Genomic DNA, 23,893 nt, shown 5'->3' on the forward strand with positions numbered 1-23,893 from the left:
TACATTTAGGAACATTTATTTTTGCATTCATTAATGAGTACATCATAAGTGCAAATAGAGTCCAGGACTAAGAACTACATTGAACAGTACAAAGTTGGACAAGCTGGCAGTCTCCCTCCAGAGATTTTTTTTCCCCTCTTTTTTTCTTTGTTTTTTTTTTTTTTTTTTTTAGTAGTTCAACAACAGTACCTATAAACAAGAGTTTGTGTAGTTCCTTATAGTTATACAAAACCAAATGCTACAGTAATCATACCTATTAAGTACATTGTTTAATTATTTGTGCTGGAAAACACCAAAAACATTAGTCCACAAGTCTATCTGATATATGTATGTGTGTATGTATATATATATACACACACACACACGCACATACAGACACAGAAAAGAGAAGCCCCACCCGCCACCCAGTGACATGAAGCAGTCGTAACTATGGAAGCGGAGCACTAAAGCTGGAGAAGCTGCTATGCGACGTTTACAGTCATCGGCATGGCTGGAAAAAGTAGCGGGAAAAAAAACACTTAAAATTTATCAAATATTACTCAAGAGTCTTTACTTCATGCATTTAAGAAGCAACACAAAAAACACATCTAGTTATCTTGTTCTTTTTTTGTTTTTTTTTGTTATTAAATCTTTTCACTAGACGTTAGTGCCTGATGTGTGTGACAAGCGAGGTTACTCTACAGTTAGACAGCTTGGGTGGGGGCTTCTCCAGTGCTTGAGCGGCTTTTAGTTTGGAACACCACGGTGCTGACAGATAGTGCTACGCTCCGGTAATGCTGCGGGCCCTCCGGCCCTCGTCCCTCTGTCCCAGTGCGGGGCCCGGGGCCCGTAGGCCCCTCCGCTGGGCCTGACCTATTCCGCCTTCCGCTTGGCTCCAGGGATCTTCGCCTGGATCCTGTCAGACCACACATGCAACGGTTAACTGCTGAGATTAAAGTCTTTTTAAAAAACCAGCTTTGAAAACAGTGTGGAATTGCACCTTACGCTGTTGCCACAGATCCCAAAAGAAAATGAATAAGCAGGAAACTCACAATTGAAAACAAATGTCTTGTTCAGGGAAATGAGTAGACTTAAGCTTGGTATAATAAAAACTGTAGTGATCTACAGCTACTAATTACACTGAGATTGCCTGAGTTTAAGTCATTATGTAAAAGGGCTTAATTAGTGAAGCTTCAATCAGTGCAGTGAATCAGTGTAACCTCCACTTGCGTAATGTCTCAGCTGTACGGCACTGCTGTAGTTTTATGAAAAGCTGCAGGCAGAACTTACTTTCCCACCACGGAATTGACGTGGGTCCTTATTAGTCCCAGGTACTGGTCAATCTGCGCCTGCAGTGACAGGTAAGGGTCTGGCGTCAATATCAGTGCGTTATTTTTAAAGCTGCACAGCTGCAATGGAGAACCAGGGGCAGACAAGAGTACTGTACATCAGCGAATCCATACCTGGTATTTCTCGTAGACGACGGGCATCGTGAACATGGACACCACAGCTGGGGAGAGAGCACACATTACTGCGTTCTGAGTGTTAACCCTTCACATGCCGACTGGACCATGTTTCCGAACCCTTAATGCTGATCACGCTCGTTGTGAGGGGGGAGGTGGCTGGCCACATGGCTTGAAGGGCGCTGTGGCTGGGACACTGGGTGCTGAGCCCTGTCTGGGTTTGAGGGTTAATCATTGGCCCCACAGCTCCCGCAGTGGAACCTCAGGCTGTGTACTTAAGATAGCGCTCGGCGCTAATCAGGAGGAGGGCTCGCGCAGTCGGGCCGAGCGATGGCGGGACTGGAGTGTGAAGTGGACGGGACAGAGAGTGCTGCGTGGAATCTGAGCCGCAGCTCTGCTTGTGACACGAGCAGGAGAGGGGTGTTCAGACTCTGACACGTGGCATATCTGAAACTGCAATCTGGACAGTAGCGCAGGTGTGTAATGTGGTGTGCAGATTAAGAGACTGAGAGTGCAGAGTGAAGACTCAGTTCAAGGTTCAGTTCCTAGATGGAGGCCTACCAATGTATCTTTGGTACTCAGTGAAATCACCCAGGAAAAGATTGTGTTCAGTAAATAATCTAAACCTAAATAGATACAATGTGCTTTGGTGCGAGGAGAAGAGACAGGACGCACGCATTTTGTCACTGAGACGGAGGTTCCTCACCCAGAATGAGCAGCGTCAGGCCGTTGAAGAGAGCCCCCACATACGTCAGCAGCCACATCAGCACTGCAAACTGAAACACAGGACAGCACGCTCAGAAGGTCACACCACTGACTACAGAGATACTGTACCACAGCTAACGGGAGGAACGTCTTACAGCAGATGTGCAACGATAGCATATTGTGAGAATATCAATGTTCTTTAAATCGTTTCCCTGCAGTTAAATGCATGGCATACATGAATGTCAGTGCACAGTTTGATGTAGTATGGCTCTCCAAGCCTGGTAGGAAGTGCTTATTTGTATGTGTAAACTCAGTAAAGCTCTAATTTGACTCTCTGGACCAGAGTCCACCAGCCTTCCCATGGACACAGGCTTAGAGTGGGTGCTGAGCAGTCTGCTACTAGTGTATCACATGTTGGTTATATGCCTACCATTGTGTTTGTTTGTCAGAAAACATAGCCTATGAAAATATAGGCAAGGAATAGGCCAAGCAAAACGAAAAGAGAATTCTGGTGGGAGTATTAGGCTCCTGCAGAAACAATACCACAGTGACCTGTAAGAGAACAGTAGTGTGTACCACGCTGGAGCCACATCACTTTTGATCAGTACACATAAACAAGATAAGAGTTTTCAATGTCGCATTAACTTGAGCATCTGAAGACCAGATATGCAATTTCCAGATATGAACAGAGTCTTAAGACCAATAACCAAATCCAAGTGGATTGTTGGCCTGTACCACACAATGTTCCGGATGTGGTTGTTTATGTTTAAATGATAAAATGCATTGTATCTTTCTCATGATTCAAACACGGACAAAAAAACCACATCTCTTTGTGGAAGAAGCTGACACCCTAGACATGTTATTTTTAGAGGCTGTTGTCACAGTGACATTAACTGTGGATATGAAGTGGTCAACACATCCTTCAAATAAACACTGCCCTTGAATTGCTGGCACACAGATAACGAGGATTATTTTAAGTGATATAGATATATTTTAAGAACTGCAAATGTAAGTTAACTAATGTGTTTTACGACTACTAATATCTCAAATGTGAATTTTGAAGCTGTTATGTGCTTTAATAAAGTAAATTGCTAACAAGTTTCTATATTTAAACTACAGCAAATGGTCGCATTCCGTGAATGTCACATCACCACCACTCAAGTTTAATACTAGTCTGCCAGCATGACACTTTGCTTGGATAGCCATACAGTCATTATGTATATTGGGTGCATGGAAACTTTTATACTGATGTGTAGGGTTTATAAATGCTATGTATTGATTGGATAGAGGGTGTTTGGCAGTGTTTGATCATTGTGTATAGAGGTATGTATACTGATGTATTTAAAGGGACTCATCTGTGTGTTTAGCGACTGTGTGGATGTTAGTGTATACTGTATAAATGTGCAGAGGGCAGTGTAAAGCGTCTGCTGCCCGTGAGGTTCACCTTTAGTGAGTCCACCAGGTCCTGCACCAGGAAGAGCCTGCGGAGCTCCTTCAGGGTGGTGTTGGCATAGAGCTGGGCGCTGTCTGCGTACTTCTGGATCTGGTCATGAGACAGAGAAATCTCCATATCCAGGTAGGACCTGCACAGGAGCACAGGGGAGGTTACACCAAGCTCCGCCCATGACCCCGCCCCCTCCCCACTGGCCCCGCCCCATCCCAAGCAGCCACGCCCCCTCCCCACTGGCCCCGCCCCCCCGGCGCTCACTTGAAGGGGTGTCCCTCGTCGGTCTTCTGCACGGCCTGCAGGACAGACTTGTAGATGCGGAAGCTGATGGTGGCGGAGAGCGCGGCCAGGGCCAGGTAGGCCGCCACGCTGACCACGCTGAACTGCGTGAGCGAGAAGAGGAGCAGCAGCACGCTGCCGAACAGCACGCCCGTCTGCTTCACGTCCCTCCAGTACAGCAGGTCCATGGCTGCGGGACACAGGGGGAGGGAGCGGGGCGTCAGGGCCAGGGCTACACTGCGGCTGGGCCAACGCACAGGGCTGCGGGTTCGAGCTGCACGCTGAACTATTTCAGGCTCCTGCCTTCAGGAGCATTTGGCAAGACACCGGTGCTGAGACCAGTCTAAAGGCAGGTGATTCAGCAGCTTTAAAGGCAGTCAAATATACCTGTGCCAATCCATGACCCAACACAGACCGCGAATACTGACCGCGGAGGCTGCGGTTCAATGTCTGAATCGTTCAGTTTCCGCCCTTACTGAGAACAGATTACTCACAGGCACTATTTCAACGAGTCTCGACGTTTTTAAAGTGGGTACCCGGCTAACCCGTCCTTTTTATATAATCCGCTCGCTCTAAAGCGCTCGCACCATTTTGTCTGAACCTCGCATTCAGTGAATCCTCTTTAGTGGGGAGAACCGTGCCAAAAACCTGGCTTAGCGCACATTCCTCACGGCAAGCGCCCGTCACTTCTCCCTAAAGCGCTGGATAGGCCGAGGGAGCCGCAGCCAGCCGGGCCCCCGTTTCAGAGCCAGCTCAGCGTGAATGACATTTGCATCGACGGCGAGTCGTTTCAAGTCTGTCAGAAGCTATTTTGAGCGTCGGGCCCGGACGCGCTGGCTGGCGCGACGAAGCCGTCGCCGAAACCTTTGTGAAGAGTTTATCTGTCCGCGGCGGCGGCGGCGGCGGCGGAGGCAGCACATGGTGCGGTCACACGCTGGAGACCGCGGCGTCCTGGTCCAGTAGCGTACGCGTACGTGTACATACCTGTACTGCACCACACGGTCGCGGCGCTGGATTAATCATTGAGCCGACTGGCCCGCTGGAAAGGACAACAGAAATAGACTCGCTATCAGCAGGCCCAGATTACAGCGCAGAGAGGCCTGGGGTTTACCTGCGGCAGGTAACAGCGTTCCACTGTGACCACAAGCAGGCTGTGAGACAAGTTAATTTGACTGGTGGCTGGTCAGAGAATCCAAGACAGTGTACAGCGATTCCTCTTAGCACCATTACAGAAAGACAATGAGCTAATTCCTAAAAAACGAACTCAAAACAATACCCTTATTCTGCTGAACCCTCCAGCAGCTATCCCATCAACACCCATTCAGGGAAGCATTTATTTAGCAACTCAGCAAGTGCCAGTTTTCTCTATTCTTATAGCCTGGTCAAGAAGCAGTGCGTTTGCTATTACTGACCATTCGAGTCTAACTGTATGTGTCCAAACACAGAATTGAGAGTCACCTTTGCCAAGCACCTCACGAATATTCCGTGCTCTGCGTCTTCACAGCGAAGCAGCTCTTCTGAGTTCTGCTCTGTTCTGCGTCTGAGCCGAGCCCTCTGCCCGAAACACGCTCTTTACGCATCACACGCTGAATTATTCAGAGACCGCCCGCTTTTACGCAAATCTGAGGAAGAACACGCAACACGGGTGGGCTCTTCTCACGCCTGACACGCTGAGAAGAGACGAAACTCTCGACCCTCTACACGTTCCTCTGCAGGTGCCTACGCTCACGCTCGCTGAAAAAAAAAAAAAATCTAATACACAGCGACTCAACAAAGAAATCAATACATGTTCCAGGCACTGATATTGCTGTATAACGAACATCTACCAAAGGTAAAAACCCAAGCTAACTGCTGAAAGAATCAGGACACTGAGAGATTCTGGAATGAATGATGACGGGAAACAGAACTCACTGTAGCACCTGAGTCTCTCTGCTCCACCTGATCCGAGCTCTACACCCACCCACCTGCTCTTTGTGTCAGCGGGAAGGAACCGGCGAGAGATGCAGGCGCGTTGCCATGTGAACCAGCTGTGCGCAGGAAAAAAAAAAAGACTGACCCACCTTGCTACGGCAACGAGGAGTAACGGATGAGCACAGCCTTACTCCACAGCCCTAAGCGCGCGTGGAGCGCATGCTGAAGACAGTTCCAGCCGGCTGAGTGAGAACACAAACGGGTCACTAGCTGCCTTCCCCTGTGTCCCCCAGCCCGCTCTAATTTTAGTCGCGGAGCTGCGCGCAGGGGCCGATAGCGGCCCTCTTCTCATTCACCCTCCTCCGACGGGATGCCAAGAGCCCGCAGGGCAGCGCCCGGCGCCCGCTCCCCCCACGGCAAGCGGGCGGAAAAAAACCCGAACCGCGGCAGGTGCCGCACGTTGCCCTGCTCACGATCGACCATCCCGTTCAGCGACACGGCGGCGAAAATCGCCCGCTAGCCAGCCTCTCCCTGAGCCTACCTTCATCTGCCGAAGAGCTACGCGTCTCGCGGCGGGGACGGCGCTAGCGTGTGGGGCGCTAGCCCGGCGAAGGCGGAGAGAGCGCGGAGCGGGGAGGAGAGCGTACTGACCTGCGGCTCCCATGGCTGATAGACGCGGCTGCTGCGCTTCACACAAAGGAAAGCGCCGGAGGGGGAGTCCCCCCCCCCTCGTCTGTGGGCTGGGGTGGGAGGGGCCGCCGTCAAGCAGGCATTGGCTAATCAGCGCCGTGCTGGGGGACGGCTGCCAGAAAGTTGGAGAGAGACCCGGCTCTCGCTCGCTCGCCCGCTCGCACATGCTCAGTGCGCTCCTTTATCTGGGGTTTAAAGACGCAGGCGCCACCGCGCGCAGCTGCGATTGGGAAGGCGCTCTTCACACAGAGCACAGGCTGCCTTCACACACCCTGAACGGAGACACACATTTTTAACTTGACGCTTTCTCCCACAGCCTGCAAAACCTCTGAACATCTGTGCAAAGCACTGTCACCAGTAAAAAATAGCCAAACCGTACAACAAATTAGATCAAAACATCTTCATTACATCACAGCTGGGAGCTCATATTATGAGCCAAACTAAGAGCCAGACATGAGTGCGGGCAGAAGTCTGCAGCCGCTCTATAGAACCAGAGTCTACAGCACAGCCAAGAGAGCCTAATGCGGTTACCATAGATACGGCGCTCTCACTCTCTCCACTCACGACATGGCAGACAGCTCTACCTTCCTCAAAGAGGCAGATTCAGCCGTCCGCTCGATCAGGGGGATGGAGGAGCACAACCGCCCTTTTTCACTTTCAAACGAGGGACAAAGCGTCGATTCAGCACAAACACAGCTGGCCGAGTCACGGCTTACTGTAAACAGAGGAAACGCATCCCCCTGAACACGGCTTGAACATGACACTCTATCAGCGCTCCTCCGTTAATTTATTCAAAACACAGCAGTGACGAAAAGCCCTTGGGCTGTAGCACATTGAATGGCGATTGTATACAAAGCCATTCATTTCAGTGTCGGCAACATACAGGGAGAAACTAAAGGGCCTAAAAAGAAAGCAGACTGTAAGGAAGTCTCCATTCACCTCATAAAAGCAATGGCTTCACACTTTCAATAAAAAAGCATTTCTCGTCCCCTGGAACAGAAACTGAATTTCCATTATACAAAAGTGAGAAGTAGGACTAACATAAAAACATATCCGAAGTCAACTCATCAAACTGAGGGAAGATGTAAAAGCAGTGGTTTCGTGAGGGTGTTTCAAGGATATCAGCCGTGCCATTTCACCCCATGTTCAGCACAGCGCAGCCAGGCGCCAGACGAGTGACATCGCACTCCCGTCAGTCAGTCTCGTCAGTTACATTCCCACAGACTGCGGCAGGGCCCTCCGCTCGGTCAGTCTCGTCAGTTACATTCACACAGACTGCGGCAGGGCCCTCCACTTGGGTCACAGGCCTCCCGGGCGCTCGGTAACTTGGGAAGGAGGGGTCGTCTGCAAACACTGTGGGAAATGCCCTCGGCTCCTCGGAGAATCAGGAGCAGAGCAGGTTCGGCTCAAGCGCACTGCGGACGCTAAGGGACTATCGGGGGTATGACATCACAGTGAGGTCAGAGCGTGCTCATCACTGAGGAAGAGGGCACCGAGCGCTGCTGGAGGACTGCAGAGCTTCAGCCTGCCAGGAGAGGCTAACAGTGATGACTGGGTTCTCGTGACAGTGATAGTAATGCCTTTTATTCACGCGTCAGTCTGTAATCAAAATGGCTACCGTGTCAGCTCTTAATCAGCATAGCATCACTCCTCCGGGAAAGAGCCCCATTGTGTCATGAGCAATGCAAATGAATAGAGAAATAATGCGCTCAGACGTGTGGCCAGTAAATTCATTTAATCATAACAACGTTAATACCACTGAGACCATTCACCATGGCAACCTGTGTCGCCATCGACACCTGTGTGATCCAAAGATCCCATCCCACTTCCCTCAAGTGAAGTCATTACAGTGCAGGCTGAATATGTTTTGTAAGATGGATTCCGATGGATGGATTCTCTAGAGGCAGCCTGTACCGTGGGGCTGTTACTGGGCTGGCGGGGGGGGGGGGGGGGGGGGGTATGTGTCACCACCCTGCTGAGTGAGCAGGAGCAGGAGGCTGATTAATACCACACAGAGTGGTCCCTTCACTGCGGTCATCAGCAAGACGACCGCAGGCCAGAGCGGAGAGCCAGAGACCGTGATTCAGGCAAACGCAGCTGAAACGCTAAAAGGTGGTCAAGGTGCAAGGTGTTCACTTTTTGTTTTTAGTTTTTTAATATTATTTCAGTTTTATTCAATGCTTTCACAAATATCCTTCACCACACAAAAAGACCGTCTGGGTAAATAAAAACTATGAACCAGAACTATGAACTAAAACTAAAAAATCCCTGTAGACTTATCAAATTCAGCCTATCACAAGAAAACCGGACTAATCTGGTTTTTGAATGTTTGGTAGTTTGTTTCTTGATCTGCTTAAAATTTATGCAGTCATACTCTGTATATTTCAGAATAACACTTCATTTTAACAATGTAGGAATAGGAATCATATAATGTCGATTTTCAGTCTGATGGCTATTGGTTTTTCAGTCAAATTCAATATTCAGTGATGGGTAGACAGCCAGTTTCAGACGCTGTGTCAGCTCTATAGGAATTGGCCTTACAAGGTTTCCTACAATATGTCTGTCTCGTACCTAATTAAGTACAAGGTTGCTGTCAGACTGCCGCTAACAGGTGGCACGAGTCTGTCTGATTACTCTCACACAGCAAGCCCCAACAGGAAATTGAATTGGCACACACAGGAAGCTGCCACCACAGCAGAATGTTAATTAGTGATAGTTCAACACTCTAAGTGTACTTGTGATTACAAACCAGGCCAGCAGTGAGGCCAGTATTAATTACATAAACTGGCCTTTTCATCATGACTGTTACGCAACAATAATTATCATAACCCCAAACCAAACTGTAGGCCACAGTGGGCAAAGTGTTTGAGCATTTAGCAGTGAACACGACTCACAAATACCATTGAATGGGTGAAAATAGCTTTGAATTAGATGTAAAAAGAATTGGAAATGAGTCTAAATGTGTATCTGTTTACTCTTCAATGTTTTTATTACCATCTGTGAAACATAGGAATACTGTTATATAAGAAACGCAGAATACCCTGTAAGTGTTAAATAAGAAATCTACAGTAGTTGGGAATATTTTCCCACTGCCTTAAGATGGATCCCTCTTCCCAAATCATTTAGACAAATGAGCAAGCTCTACTCAAGTCTTCTGTGCCTCTTCAGATTTTACATGTGCAACACCTGTGAATATCGACATGTCATCTTCTCAATGCTAGCCTACACAAACGCTACACACACAGCACTACACACACAAGACTGACAGACGCAGCGCCACACACAAACCGAGACACAAAACGTCACAAGCAGCTCAGCACTCGCCACACACTGATACTGCGCCCCCACACCCTGCACTCAAGAGACGCAATGACCCGTAAAATCACACACACACAACGCTGCATGCGCCACACGCAGCGACACACCCGCAAGCCCGAGAGGTGCGGAATATCGCGTATTCCGCCGAACGCAGACCCCGCCCTCAGAGACCCAAACACGGGCGCCGTGTTGCCATAGTTACGGCCAATCAAGCCTTTTCCCACATGCGAGGATGATGAAAAACACAGAAACACGCAGCCCCTCTAAACACAGCCACCCCGGACCCAAACATTACCCCTGAAAACATACAGAACCACAGAGGCTCCTAATGAATGCTTTAAGAGCAGACTGTGTGAAATACACTGCTCTGTATCATACTGAGAGAGACAAAACAGAACAGAAATCACTGTGACCCACTTAGAGCTCAGCATGGAGGGAAACATTAGCCCACCTGCTAGCCTACAGCTAACGAGACAGACAGCAGTGAGAATGAGGGACGCAGATAAGCACAAACAATGCGACTGACAGCTGACAGACAAAGCTTTACAAATCCCTGCAATTTAACAGCGCATACAGGACGAGCCAAGATCCAACAGCCCAAAAAATCACTGACAACAAGAGAGGTTTATTAACAAATCTATTTTTTTCAAGAGGTTGCACAGATGCACACATACACACACACACAAACACACAGAAACGATGATGATGTTGCTATGCGAAGAATGAAGAGACCTGCGCATGTTGCAATCTCTGGAACGTTCTAGCGCACTCGTGGCTGCGCAGCTCCTGGCTGTCTGCGCAGACGAGAGGTAAACAGAGTCGTAGCCTACCCTGCTGCCTGTGCACTGAATGATGTAGCGCAGCACACATGCACATGCACACACACACACACACACATGCACACACGCACACACACGCGCGCACACACACGCACACACACACACCCTGGCCATTGAGCCAGCGCTCCAGGTGCCTGTGAGAAGCCAGCCACACCCCGCTGCGTGCAGGGGTTTGGTATTTCACCACCGCTGACCCCTCACTAATTCAGCTGTGAATGTGTTCTCTGCCCTGTGAGCCTGATGCTGCTCACACGGTGTGCGTATAGCAGGATGGGCGTGTCCCGGTCCTCCGTCTCTCTGGCAAACGTAGCGCAGCTAAGCCCTGACGCCATGGCAACGAGCATCCCAGCTTCCAGTCCGCCAGCAGAGAGCTAGCAGGAGGGGGGGGGGGGGGAGGGGGGCACTGACAATAACAACAACGCGCATCGCTCCATATCTCACAGACACACACTGCGCGCGTCTCTCGAGTGTGGGAATGGATCGCGGCCGCCCCTCACCACTGTTAATCCCCCCCCCCCACACACACACACACACACACACACACGCACGCACATACACACACATGCACACGCACACGCACACGCACACGCACGCACGCAGAGTACCCTGGCCTTTCCAGCTGCTCCAGAAGCACTCCATCTTGGCGGGCTCGGCGGCGGGCTGCATGCTGGGGTGCGAGAGGAGAGGAGAGAGGAGGGAATCGCCGAATCGTCTGCTGAGCGACCGCTTCGCTCACACGGGCATCCCGACAGGAAGGGGCAGAGAGGGGGGCCGCCGCTGCCGAATCGCCCAGCGCACTGACGCTATAAACGCACCGCCGCCGAGAGGGAGGGAGGGAGAGAGAGAGAGAGGGAGGGAGGGAGGGAGGGAGAGAGGGAGCGAGAGAGGATGGGAGGGAGCGAGAGAGAGAGAGGAGCGCGGACGGGGGGGGGGGGGGGCAGAGCGCACCGTAAATACTGCGGTCTCCGCTGCGGCGGGTGGGTGAGGGGAGGGGGCTCGCGGGGGGGAGAGCTTCTTTCTTGAAAGGAGACGCGGGCGGCGGTTTCACACTAAGAGTCCTGGCCCCGCCCACGCGTCTGAGCAGAGCGCTGGGAGGAGGGCGGCAGTGAAAGGGTTAACCAGCCCCCTCTCCGGTACAGACAGAGAGATGCACAGTCACATCTTTCTGTTTATACTGGTCTCGCCTCCTTTTTTTATTTTTTAGCCCTGATATTACTTCTAACCTCGAAGGGCTACTTAAAGCTTGCAGCAAATGCAATCATCTCCATTGTCTGTTTTAGTGAAACTGTCCACAGGCCTTCTGTTATCAAATAACGTTCGATTTCAACAGTTCTGACAGAATATACTTGCCAAAGGAAATTCTGCCCTAGCAACACCGCATCATTTTAAGAAATCAATCACAGCTTTAAAGTCAGTATCCAAAATATGACAACAAAGTGATGAATCATCCTGAATACAGCTTGGTATAGTAACTGCTGGCCATCTGTGTATCAGATATGGTACACAGTTCCTTAGTACAGGTACAGTACATTCCCACATGACCTACACCGTTTCTGTTTTAGAGGTACAGACAGCCCCAGGACCATGTGAACGTATGGGCCCTCCAGCCTGACTGGGGAACACATGGAGGAGTCACAACAGTGACTGACTATGACATCACAGTGAGATAGCTCCACCCATGCGGCCAAAACCGGGCTGCGTTTTTGAAGCTCACTTCCTTGTCTTGTTGACAGACGCTGCTCACTAGCGCTAGTGCGATTGGCTCCAGCATAGGTGTCTCCAGCCACCCATTTCAATGGTAACAATACAGTCAAAATACGAAGTCAAAAACATTTTCTCCACCAGAGAGGAACATCCACAGTGACATCGTCGATGTCCCCATCAGGAGACCCATAACTAACCTCAATAAGTCTGTATTGACTCAGTGTGGGGGTCACTCCTAATCAACAATCAGCTGTTACTTGATGAGGGGGGAGGGGGAGCTTAGCTAGGCAGGGGGACTGGATGAAAGGGTGTGGAGCTGGAGAGGGAATACGTGTGAGGGAGGTTAGCTCTTCACATATTCAATATTTGAAAGTTCTCTATACACACACCTCACCACCCTCCCCCCTCTCTCCCTCTCTCTCTCACACCCCAGTGGCAGGGTTCACACAACACAGGCCCTCAAAATCCCTTTGTTCAAAGCAAACACACTGCACGCCTTTTACATACAGGTATTTCACACACAATGAACCACACACCGCTGAACCCAGACCCAATTAATAGTAATGCTGAATCAGTATGAACTGGCTCTGCCTGCCAACAGAAGGGCTTCCAGACTGCGGAAGCTCCCCCCATGACAAAAGCTACATCGGAGGTCTTTGCTGCTGCTGTAGCAGCATTACATAAATGGAGGCTTTCTGTGGGAACGTACAGTGCGTCCCATAGGCAAGGTCATAAACTATGCAAAAACTTCATGTGACATAACCTGCCTGGGGTACATACGTATAGCACAAACTGTACAGAAAGGCCCGATCCATTTCCACCGGCTGATAACCTTTCTTGCTCAATGCTAGTCGATAACTGCCATGTAATTCCTCGAACACACGTAAAGCATAAAGCGCCGTTTGAAAACGTTTCAAAGCAGTCTGTTTGATTTTTAATTGTGCTTCGTCACGAAACATTTCCTGGCAGAAACGCCAGACACTCTTAATTTATCCTGAGCTGGGCTGACTCTGCACCCGTCCTCAACAAAAATTCAAATATCTCATGAATATTTATGAGCCACACTACACCCTGAGAATAACCAGCCAAAAGATAATGATGCATGAGGGATTTATGAGGGCTCCTTTGGCCCACAGCAGATTTAACACCGTAAGCTGTGACCACAAAGGTGTTCCGGCAGCAACGCGGTACGCTACCGTGCTAACCACAGGCTGGGGAAATGAACAGAGCTCATGTATCCCACATACAGCTCCCATTTCCCTGCCCCGCCACAGCTTCCTGCTTAAAACCTGATCTCACAACAGCTCCTTGATCTATTCGCTGAGGGCGTATTAGCATATTATGCAAATGAGATGCAAAGCAGCCTGAAAGGTCCTGTGAGCAGGGTGCTGAGCGCTGTATGGCTGTGCTATATATAGTGAACGTGCTCTGAGGCGGTTAGGGGGAAACAGACGTGCAGAGGCTCGGTCCAGCAGCAGATCCCTGCAAACGCCTCGGCTGTCTGCGAGGTTTCCATAGCAACGGATGAGGTTGCTCAGAGGGGGCTCCAAGCAGGTTCACTTGCACTCTGTCTCGGGAAGGTAGGCTAATCACACATCAGCATTTGGGGAAAAAGTGACTTTGCTCTCTAGCGATTCATTTAGCTTTTAACGACAGGCTACATACTGAGGCCCACCTAAAGGAGCAGTCCGTTTAATCAACAGTACTGCATTCAATCATAACCCTCTCTGAAATCAGTTAACGCCAGGTTTGCATATACAGGATCCTCCCAGTATATGAAAGCATGAGAAGTGTGACAGGAGCAGATAAACATTCATTCGGCAAGTACAGTGGGCATGGCTTTATATTGTATTTATGTGATGAGTCACATGGAGTATTTGAGTGAGGTAATGTGTGTGATTGTGTGTAGCCGTGCAGCACTATGGTGTTTATGGGATGGCAGCGAAGTGACAGCGGTGTCGTCTCTGTGTCGGAATCCCCCCCCCCATCCCCCCCACTCCCGTGCTGTGCCCTGGGGGGAGCTCTCCCAAGGCAACGGCAAATAGGCCACAAGACGTCAGCCCCTGCTCTCCCGCTCCCCGTCTCCATGGCGACGGCCGTGGCAGGAGCTGCACGGAGGAGGCGAGCGCTAGGGCTCCTGCCCGATCTGTTCAGTCCCTCTCTCTCTCTCTGTCTCTCTCTCTCTCACACACACACACACCTCTTGGGCTGCACTCCTGCATACACAAATACGCAGTCCTGTCCCAGCAGTGGCATAACTGCATTAAATAATTTGACTGCTCATTTATGATGGGATTCACTGCAGATTAAAAACTGTCTGTTCAGCACAAAAGGCCGCCATTACAGCAAATTGGCCAAGAAAAAACCAAAACATACAAAGACGACTCACTGAAGTAGCTGCTGCTTCTAGATAAAACTAGGAGTTGAAATGAGTGTGATCTGAAACTATGGGACAGTCTGTGGGTTTTCCAGCATGCTGCAGCACTGAGTGATTGTGTATGAGCGTGTATGTCTTCCTAAAAAGCAGTGGAGCACAGCAATAGCAACATAATCAATGACCTATGTGGCTCATTGATCACTGCCCCCTGCTGGAGCATTCTGAATGCTGCTAGGTGCCAGCAGAAATCAGGCAAACGGCCCTATGAAAGGCAGTCAGGGAAGATGAGCAGACTGCACAATGCACACACTACACAGATATTCTCTGCATTCAAAAACTTCGGTTTTATTCATGTTTCTTTAAAACTTAAAAACATGACATCATACACGGGTCCTTTGCTTTGTTGTCCTTTCAGCATTTGGGACATTTTAAAATCACATTCAAGACCGGCATCACTCTTAAGACTGGTTGAGATAACAAAAAAAGTGTGGAATATTGGACATAAGGATAAATTCAAAGGCAAAGAAAGAAAATGGGTATATTGCTGTTAAAACTCCCAACCAGGAATATGGAAGAGAGCTTTAAAGGGCAAAGATACATATCAGAATAATGACCTAAGGTCTGCTCCTTTAATAATTAATCTTACGTTGACAACTTGCGCGGCGCTACGGGCTTCGAAAAAAGAGCCGTTTCAAGTCCCTCCCGCGTTTCTGTGAACACAAGAACAGACGCGCTCAGAACTCTCTGCGCCTACGCGCCCCTCGCGCGTACGCACGTAAGCGGTGTTTCATCGATGTCTTGACTTTCACACAGAGACCAAAACACTCTTCACTCCGCTTTGATTTTCATCCTTAGATACGCAAGCCTCGCCTTTAAACTTCCAGATTCAAAGTGTTCAAAACCGATTTTCGTCACGCAGCAACTTTTAACACGTCCGGCAGGTTTTAGGTGTTTTTATTTGAAATTCACGTAGAGGTTACAGACCGCAAATCCTGAATGCTGCCCAGCGTTTGATACTCAGTGTTAGTCCATCAAAACGGCATCAGGTTTACTTTCCTTCTGCAATAATCTATTTCACACTTTCAAAAGCAAGCGTTTAGGACTCAAAATCTCCACGTACTCAGCACACTCGTATGAAAGTACAACGAGACAATATTCAAATAACATGGTGCCGAGTTTATGAAATGCATATGGAATAGCTTATGATTAATTGAATTACGTTCCTTCTTCTGATAAAGATAAAGACATAATTACGATTCAGTATGAATGATAGACAGTTTATGTTGGGTGTACTTTGCAGTCGCTGTGACGAGTGAGATGATGTGCAAGAGGCTGGTTCAAATGCACATAAATGGACTCTCCGGTTCAACACCGTGGTGCTGTGTGCCCTCTACTGGTATGAAGTACAACATCAAATAGACACAATCCGTTTTTCCCGCTTTCCGGAACCTTCAATCTCTACAGCACAAAACAACAGGTTTGGCTAGGCCTAACACACCTCCAGTCTGCACGTTCCCTGTGGGATTCACAGATGGTTAATTGATAACAAGATTCTGTTCTCAAAATGATCCAGAACAGATGTGAAGCATGTTATGAATATTTCTCCTTCATACTTACTTAATATTCAGTTACCCTTCATACATATTTATTGACTTATGTAAGTACTGCAATAGAAAAATGTTCCTCACTTCTAGCCTGGAATATCTGTAACTAATCAAACTAAATTATCTGAACAAAGAAACATTCGTTTGATCATTAATAATTTAATAATTTGATTAAGCCAAGCAAATAGATTCACAGGTCTTACTGAATATGACAGTAAACATTTGAATGAGAAATGAACAAAATGTGCAATAAATTTAATTTAATCCTGTACCAGCCATATACAAACACTGCAGTTGGATCGCCCTATAACTGAATAATATTTAAAAATAAGGCGTTTTCACTTGTATTAGAATGTGAAAATTCGTAAATGAATAAATAATAAATTATAAAAGAACATTACCACTCTAATATTGCAATTGTTTTCAAGTGCAAAGAATATTACACTTATCAATCATAATTCAAAAATCTGTACACACTAGATAAATGAACTAGAACAATATGTACCCATGGCTTAAATACCTATCTTCAAGTAATGTATCACAGTTGCATGATCAAATTTGAAAACTTTCATTGCATTTAATATTAAAACCTACAGACACATAAAAGATCGTCATAAATGGGAATTCCAGGCTTTGTACGTTGAATACTTAGTGACTTCCCACATTAGTAACAGCTGGAGGCATTATCTAGGACAGAGGGCAACAGGAAAGCCCATTGGCCCTGCTTGTGAGAGTATAAATAACAGCCAGAGGGAACGGTGCGACTGCTTCTCCCAGATGAATAACAATACAGAGGCACATTTAGCAGCCCGGTCTCGACACTGAAATCATCAATACAAACAAGGAGACAGAGACAAATACAACCGCTGTCACTGAGACAACGGTCAATCACCCACCAAGCTGGGGGACGGCGGCGCACTGATGAAGAGAGCTGATGAGATGTGTTTTCAAGGCCGTTAAGCTTTCATCTCCCCTGAGCTTTTAAATCCTTTCACAGAGGCACAGCGCCATTTGGACTGTAATTCCAAAACGCGACACTAGGGGGAAGCAAATAACAAGAATGTGCAGCTCCTATGTACAAACGTCCTACTTCCTATGGAATTGTCCGGATAGCGAATGGCTGGAATGCCTTGAAAATGCATATACCAAGAAACACACAAGCTGCTAACTCAATGAATACATCTCATTCAAATTTTAACAAACGTACCTGCATCTATCAGACTACATGTGCCTACCTCATCCAGTCGATATAACACATAACAAAATCATTTTTAAAAACCACAAGGCAATGTGCAAACAGCAGGAAGCCACACCCACACACTGCATGTGATCTGTTCAGCTGACGATAAACACAAAAATGAAAAAACGGGATCGATAACAAAATGCATTTTCTGACTATTTCCTTCTTAAATTAAATGCTTTACATGCAATTAATGACAAAAAAAGTTAACTTACAGACAAATGAAATAATGCACGAACCCAGAACAGTCTAAGTCTGCAATTGCACATGCAGGGGAAGAGGGACATTGCTGTTAGGGCTGTTAGATCTGTTAGATATGAAACAAAGTGACGTACAGAGGTGGTGTGTTCCCGCAGGATTAAGGGGACATAGGCGGGTTTGTGATTAAGTATTGTGGGAAAAAGGCTGAAGCACTGATAAGACCTGCTCTTCTCTTCCTTTCACACAAATAAAGCATATCGGGTTACACGGTGGGACAAACAAAGGCTCTAGAAATTGCAAACTAAGCAGTTTTGAACATCAACTTCCCAATCAATAGTAAAGTCTCAAATGGAAAATATCATTTTTCCTTTATGAATAATTAAAAGGCACGTCTGAGACAACACCTTCTTGCAAGTTATTAATAGAGACCAGATCTGTGGCCCCAAAACCCACAATGAATCACGGCATTCCGCGAAATGACTTACATATTTGTGTTGCATACAGAGCCTTCAAGTAATCCATGTTTACATCAAAACAACATGAAGACTGCAAAGCACTTTCCCTGTGTTACATACTTATGAGGACTTCAGTCACGTTCACATACAATGTGCACTCAATGCGCAGTCACTTTTAATGCCTCATACTGATCTCTAAATGTGAATGCAGATGCTTGCCATTATATGGCTGCATCGCCCGTTCCTGTGCAACCTTATTATTTAGTCACCCTTTCACACGCAGTGAAGATAACAACACGTGAATGTGCCTTCAGTAACCTCCTCTCTGGAGGCAATTGAGCACTTGATAAACAGATAGGCTTGAGCGCACCATTGTGTATCCAGGACAGGAGAACGGCGGCCAATAAATCCGCTACCTGTGCGATAGCCCAACAGGGCTTCCGCAGAGCAAACAGGAGGCCCGGATCGCCACACGCGCTCTCGGCCGTTCACGCGCAGCTAGCGCTCGCTCCGAACACTTAGCGGTTCCATTACGCCACCCGTGTTATTTCCTCTCATTAGGGTGAGGCTTGAATACCGCGATAAAGGAAACCGCCATTAAAGCCTCCCTGAATGCTGTGGCCGGGGTTCTCCATTATCTCTGAACGCAAGGGCGAGAAGCAACAGCCAGGAAGCAGCAGCTTTATTTAACCGGCTTCCTGGCTTCTGGGCTGAACTGTTGACGGTGATCAGTGACCGAACGTTACCCACAGGGAACTTCTGTGGTCTAGGGCAGGGCTGCCCAACCCTGTTCCTGGAGCTCTACCATCCTACAGGTAGCTCACTCCTACCCTAACAAAGCACACCTCATTCAACAGCTAGAGATCTCATTGAGCTGCTAAGCAGTGGAATCAGGTGCGGACAATTTGGGTTGAAATGAAAACCTACAGGACAGTAGATCTCCAAGAACTGGACTGAGCAGCACTGGGTCTAGAACATTATTGATAGAATGATTGGGAGACCTGATCTGTGCTTTGAGCACACACTCAGGGCAAAGTGTGGAAGTCAGCACTGGATGGAACTCCAACAAAGAAGGCTGTAAAAACAGAAGATGTTGTTCACACTGTCATACAGTGTTAATTGAATGGGCAACTGTGATGTGCCTGTTGGAGCTCCTCGGTTTGACACGCAGGCAGGAGTGGAAACTCAAGAGAGCTCAGCGTGGCAGAGGTCAGTGAGACCGCATTTTGTGTTGTATACTGAGGTGGATGCCACATTCACGCTATTCTCCTTAGCCCCTTGAAACCCTGCACCATATTCTGCGTGCCCTGATCCTCTGATAACGAAGGGACCACCTGACACGGTCACGTGACACGGCGAAGCCATTTAAGGTGGATGAGATGAAGTCAGACAGAGAGAGAAAGATGTGCGGTGGAAAAAGGCACCCTGGAGGTTTTAACTCCACTTCTGGAGACTGGTCACACAGCAGCAGCAACAACAGGCAGCACATGGAACAGACGCAGGAGACAGGAGGCTCCCTCTGCGGATCTGCTCTGGGTACACAGCCAATGAAACGCCACGCTTCTCCGTTCAGAGCGAAGGTTTCCTGCTGAGCTCTCCTCAGTGCTGGCCGGCCTGTCAGTGCAAAGGCACTCCACCTCAGGCAAAGCCACGTCCTCAGCCCAGCCTCTGAGTCACAAGAGCCCAGTAATTACAGCAGGGCATCCAGGCCTCCTCAGCCCAGCCCAGCCCAACTTTGGGCAGACCCAGTCCAGACCCTGCGGGCCTGCCTGAAGGATGGGACCGTCCTGTCCACTCTTAACATTTCCTCATTCTCCCAGATGCCTCTGTCTGCGCTGGCTTTATTGACAGATGACCTCACCTCAGGGCGTTCCAGCTAGAGGACAGACTCCAAGAGAGGCTCACTGGGCATTAGAATCACAAGCTTGGGTAGAAGCACATGAGAATAGCCTTGACTACGGCATATGTGCTGACCTATCAGAGCATATTGAGTATGAGGAGCTGAAGCAGAGCTGCATATGTCCTGACCTATCAGAGCTTACTGAGTATATGAGGAGCTGAAGCAGGAGCTGAAGCAGGGCTGCGTATGTCCTGACCTATCAGAGCTTACTGAGTATATGAAGAGCTGAAGCAGGGCTGGCAGGTCTTCAGCAGGCAGCCCTATAGACTCCACAGAGCATGTCTGTACGCTGAGTGACCATCCTGTCCCTGAGGCCCGCTATGGGATATGAGAGGAAACGCAGTATCCGCAGGAAAACGGCAAGTCAAGTCAAGTTTGGCTTCATCGCTGAAATGAACGCTACACCATGACGCTGGCTAAACGGGCACTGCAACGTTAGCAACATCATGTGACAGCCAGTCATGCTCAGTCTGTTACAGGCCTGTAGCTTCACAGAGAAATGCAGACTAAGAGGAACAGTACAGTGCATGTATGGGCAACCCTGGGGGACTGTAGTAAGATGAAATACAGATAATGTGAAAACATTACCATGTGAACAGCACAAAAGACAGACATGTTGTATAAGGAATAATCTCAATCCTCTGGTCTCTGTTTAACAAACTTCCTCAGGGCCACAGTACTCAGCTGTGTATCACAGGCGAAAGACTGCACAACTTCCCCCTACTCATGTGTTCCAGACAAGAAAAAATACATCCACCTCAGCAGTAAACATCAAAGGTCCATGTTTAGCATGTGTAAGCCAACATGAAAAAGACCAGAGTTACACGGACGGGTTCACTAGGAGACAGCAGGATCTGACCTTTCTGCTTGCTGAAGCCCTGTAGGAAGGCTGGAGCCGCGGCCCCTCCCTCCAGCTCCCTCTTCCCCTCGCTGGCTCGCCTCGTCCTCCAGCCTGGCTCCTCCTCCGGCGGGGGCTGCTCCACCCGCACCTCCGGGGGCACCACCGCCGCGGGGGGCTTGGGCTTGGCGGCCGGGGCGTCGCCCGTGCCGACGGAGCTCTGGCTCCTGTCGCTGGCCTGAGTCTCCCTGGCGGCGCTGGCCGGGGGCACCACGGGGGCGGGGACGGAGGCGGGGATTGGGGCGGGGCTGGGGGCGGGGGCGGGGGCGGCGGTGAAGGAGTAGGCCAGGGGGGCGTCGGCTCCTCGGCCTTTGGGGGCGGGGGAGTCCTGCTCCCTCTTGGGGCTCTCCTCGGAGGCCGAGGAGGCGTCGCAGGACTCGATGATGAGCTCGCTGTCCAGCTCCGCCTCCCTCTCCTCGCGCAGGATGCTGTACTGGACGGAGGGGGCGGGGGGAGGGGCCGGGGCGGGGCCGAAGCTTGCGTACCCGGCGCCAGGGGGCGGCGGGCGGGACGGCGGCTCCTCGGACACCAGCTCGATCTCCGAGTCGCCCGATTCGGCGCTGCTGCCGTCCTCCTGGGACGGGCGAGGTTTGGACGCCCTCTTGGCTTTTCCCTGGGGGCCGGGCTGCCTCAGGGAGCCAGAAGAGGGCAGTGCTGAGCTGAAAGCCCTATCGCTGGCCGAACCCACCAGCTTTACTTCACGGGCCTGGAACAGAGGATCCGGGAAATCCTCTTCTGTGAAGACAGAGAGAAAGAGAGAGAGAAGAAGAGAGAGGGACAAAAAGGAAAGAAGTCAATGAGAAAAGAGTTGTTTGCAGACCTATCAGAGACCTCCCCTGCAGATCTCTCGCTGGGCACCAGCAGCCTGACAGATTCCACGTGCAGAGACACAAGGAGCCTGCTGTGAGAACACACATGCCCACCTGCAGTGACTCCTCCCTTTCAGCCTGCTACTACTGAACCCCACTGAGCCCTTAGCATGTAGCGCACCTGCCTGTTCGGCTGCCAGGAAACCCCCCCCCCCCCTTTAGCTCAGGTGAACACTGCGATAGCGCATAGCGGCCGGTCGTGCTCTGAAAGCGAGGGAGGGGGCGTGGTTACCGAGCGGGGGCGTGACGGAGCCGGGGCTGTCGTCCTCGGGCTCGGACAGCGTGACGGTGGGGACCCCCTCCAGGCCCAGGCTCAGGATGCTCTCCCGCTCGGAGACCTGCGGGCGGGCCTCGGAGGCGGGGGCGGCGGGGGTCTCCGTCAGGGTGATCTTGATGGGGCTGGCCGTCTGCGGGGTGCCCAGCGCGCGGTAGGACTGGTAGTCCGACGGCTCCTCGTCCGACGGGTCCTCCACGTAGGGGAAGGCGTGCGAGTCCAGCGCGGGCCCCAGGGTCTCCACCGGGGGGCTCTTCTCCAGGTAGGGCCCCGGGCCGGCGGGGCCCGTCTCCGGCTGCCGGGGCCGCGCCTCCTCGCCGCGGCTCATGTCCATGTAGTTGTAGGCCTCCATCTTCTCCGACTCCAGCAGGTTCTTGGCCACGTCGATGGACTCGCCGGGGGTCATCTCGATGCCCGAGTCGGAGTTGAACGCGCCGTGCGACTCCGGGCTGGGGACGCGGTCCCGGGCCGGGGGGGGCGGGAATTTCTGCGCCTCCCCCCCCATGTCCCCCGAGAAGTAGGAGGTGTCCTGCTGAAAGGAGTAGTTCTGGCTGGAGAGCAGGGAAGTGTAGAGGTCCCCGTCATTGTCTGTGGACTTCATTAGCAAATCCAGGTCTGAGTCACCTGAGGGGGAAGAGACACACTGAGTCAGCATGCATACAGCTCCCTTTAAGAGAACAAGGTTAAAACACCAGGGCCTCCTCAAGATTTTATGACAGAATGGTGCTGAGGTGTCCGTCATAATATCAAATGCAGTCATCGCTAAATAGCAATGAATGAGGAACCCTGAACCGCAAAACCCTCCCACACCCAGGGAGATGCGATCGCCACTTACGCATCACCCTGTGGAGCTACCGGCCACAGTGCCAATTTGATCTGAGGCCATGACGCTCATCTATGCACCACAGCGTGGTGCCTTAACCGAATGAGCCACCCAGCAGTCTGTAACACTACTGTGTAACACTGGGAGTGGGGAGTGGGGAGTGGGTCTGCAAGATTACTGTGCAACACCAGGCGTGAGGACTGGGGCAGCATGTAAGCAGTAACATTACTGTGTAACACCAGGCGTGAGGACTGGGGCAGCATGTAAGCAGTAACATTACTGTGTAACACCAGGCGTGAGGACTGGGGCAGCATGTAAGCAGTAACATTACTGTGTAACACCAGGCGTGAGGACTGGGGCAGCATGTAAGCAGTAACATTACTGTGTAACACCAGGCGTGAGGACTGGGGCAGCATGTAAGCAGTAACATTACTGTGTAACACCAGGCGTGAGGACTGGGGCAGCATGTAAGCAGTAACATTACTGTGTAACACCAGGCGTGAGGACTGGGGCAGCATGTAAGCAGTAACATTACTGTGTAACACCAGGCGTGAGGACTGGGGCAGCATGTAAGCAGTAACATTACTGTGTAACACCAGGCGTGAGGACTGGGGCAGCATGTAAACAGTAACATTACTGTGTAACACCAGGCGTGAGGACTGGGGCAGCATGTAAGCAGTAACATTACTGTGTAACACCAGGCGTGAGGACTGGGGCAGCATGTAAGCAGTAACATTACTGTGTAACACCAGGCGTGAGGACTGGGGCAGCATGTAAGCAGTAACATTACTGTGTAACACCAGGCGTGAGGACTGGGGCAGCATGTAAGCAGTAACATTACTGTGTAACACCGGGCGTGAGGACTGGGGCAGCATGTAAGCAGTAACATTACTGTGTAACACCAGGCGTGAGGACTG

At 50.0% G+C, this 23,893-nt stretch overlaps 1 protein-coding gene across 4 annotated transcripts in view; it reads right to left on the reverse strand.

Annotated features, from left to right (window-relative positions):
- The window catches only part of rtn1a (reticulon 1a), a 51,816-nt gene continuing 27,923 nt past the window's right edge, over positions 1 to 23,893 (reverse strand). The window contains exons 3-10 of one of the 4 annotated variants that reach the window (XM_035394897.1): positions 22,112 to 22,777; positions 20,972 to 21,745; positions 3,856 to 4,063; positions 3,592 to 3,730; positions 2,149 to 2,218; positions 1,443 to 1,489; positions 1,270 to 1,328; positions 1 to 895 (exon numbers count right to left, since the gene is read on the reverse strand). In XM_035394897.1, the coding sequence (XP_035250788.1) occupies positions 853 to 895; positions 1,270 to 1,328; positions 1,443 to 1,489; positions 2,149 to 2,218; positions 3,592 to 3,730; positions 3,856 to 4,063; positions 20,972 to 21,745; positions 22,112 to 22,777 (2,006 nt within the window). In that variant the 3' untranslated portion in view covers positions 1 to 852. Of the gene's footprint in view, positions 896 to 1,269; positions 1,329 to 1,442; positions 1,490 to 2,148; positions 2,219 to 3,591; positions 3,731 to 3,855; positions 4,064 to 6,325; positions 6,594 to 11,236; positions 11,451 to 20,971; positions 21,746 to 22,111; positions 22,778 to 23,893 lie in introns of those variants that run through there. The other 3 variants (XM_035394914.1, XM_035394905.1, XM_035394922.1) reach the window with 3 other exon arrangements.

This window comes from Anguilla anguilla, chromosome 1 (assembly GCF_013347855.1).
Source record: "Anguilla anguilla isolate fAngAng1 chromosome 1, fAngAng1.pri, whole genome shotgun sequence".
NCBI lineage: Eukaryota > Metazoa > Chordata > Actinopteri > Anguilliformes > Anguillidae > Anguilla > Anguilla anguilla.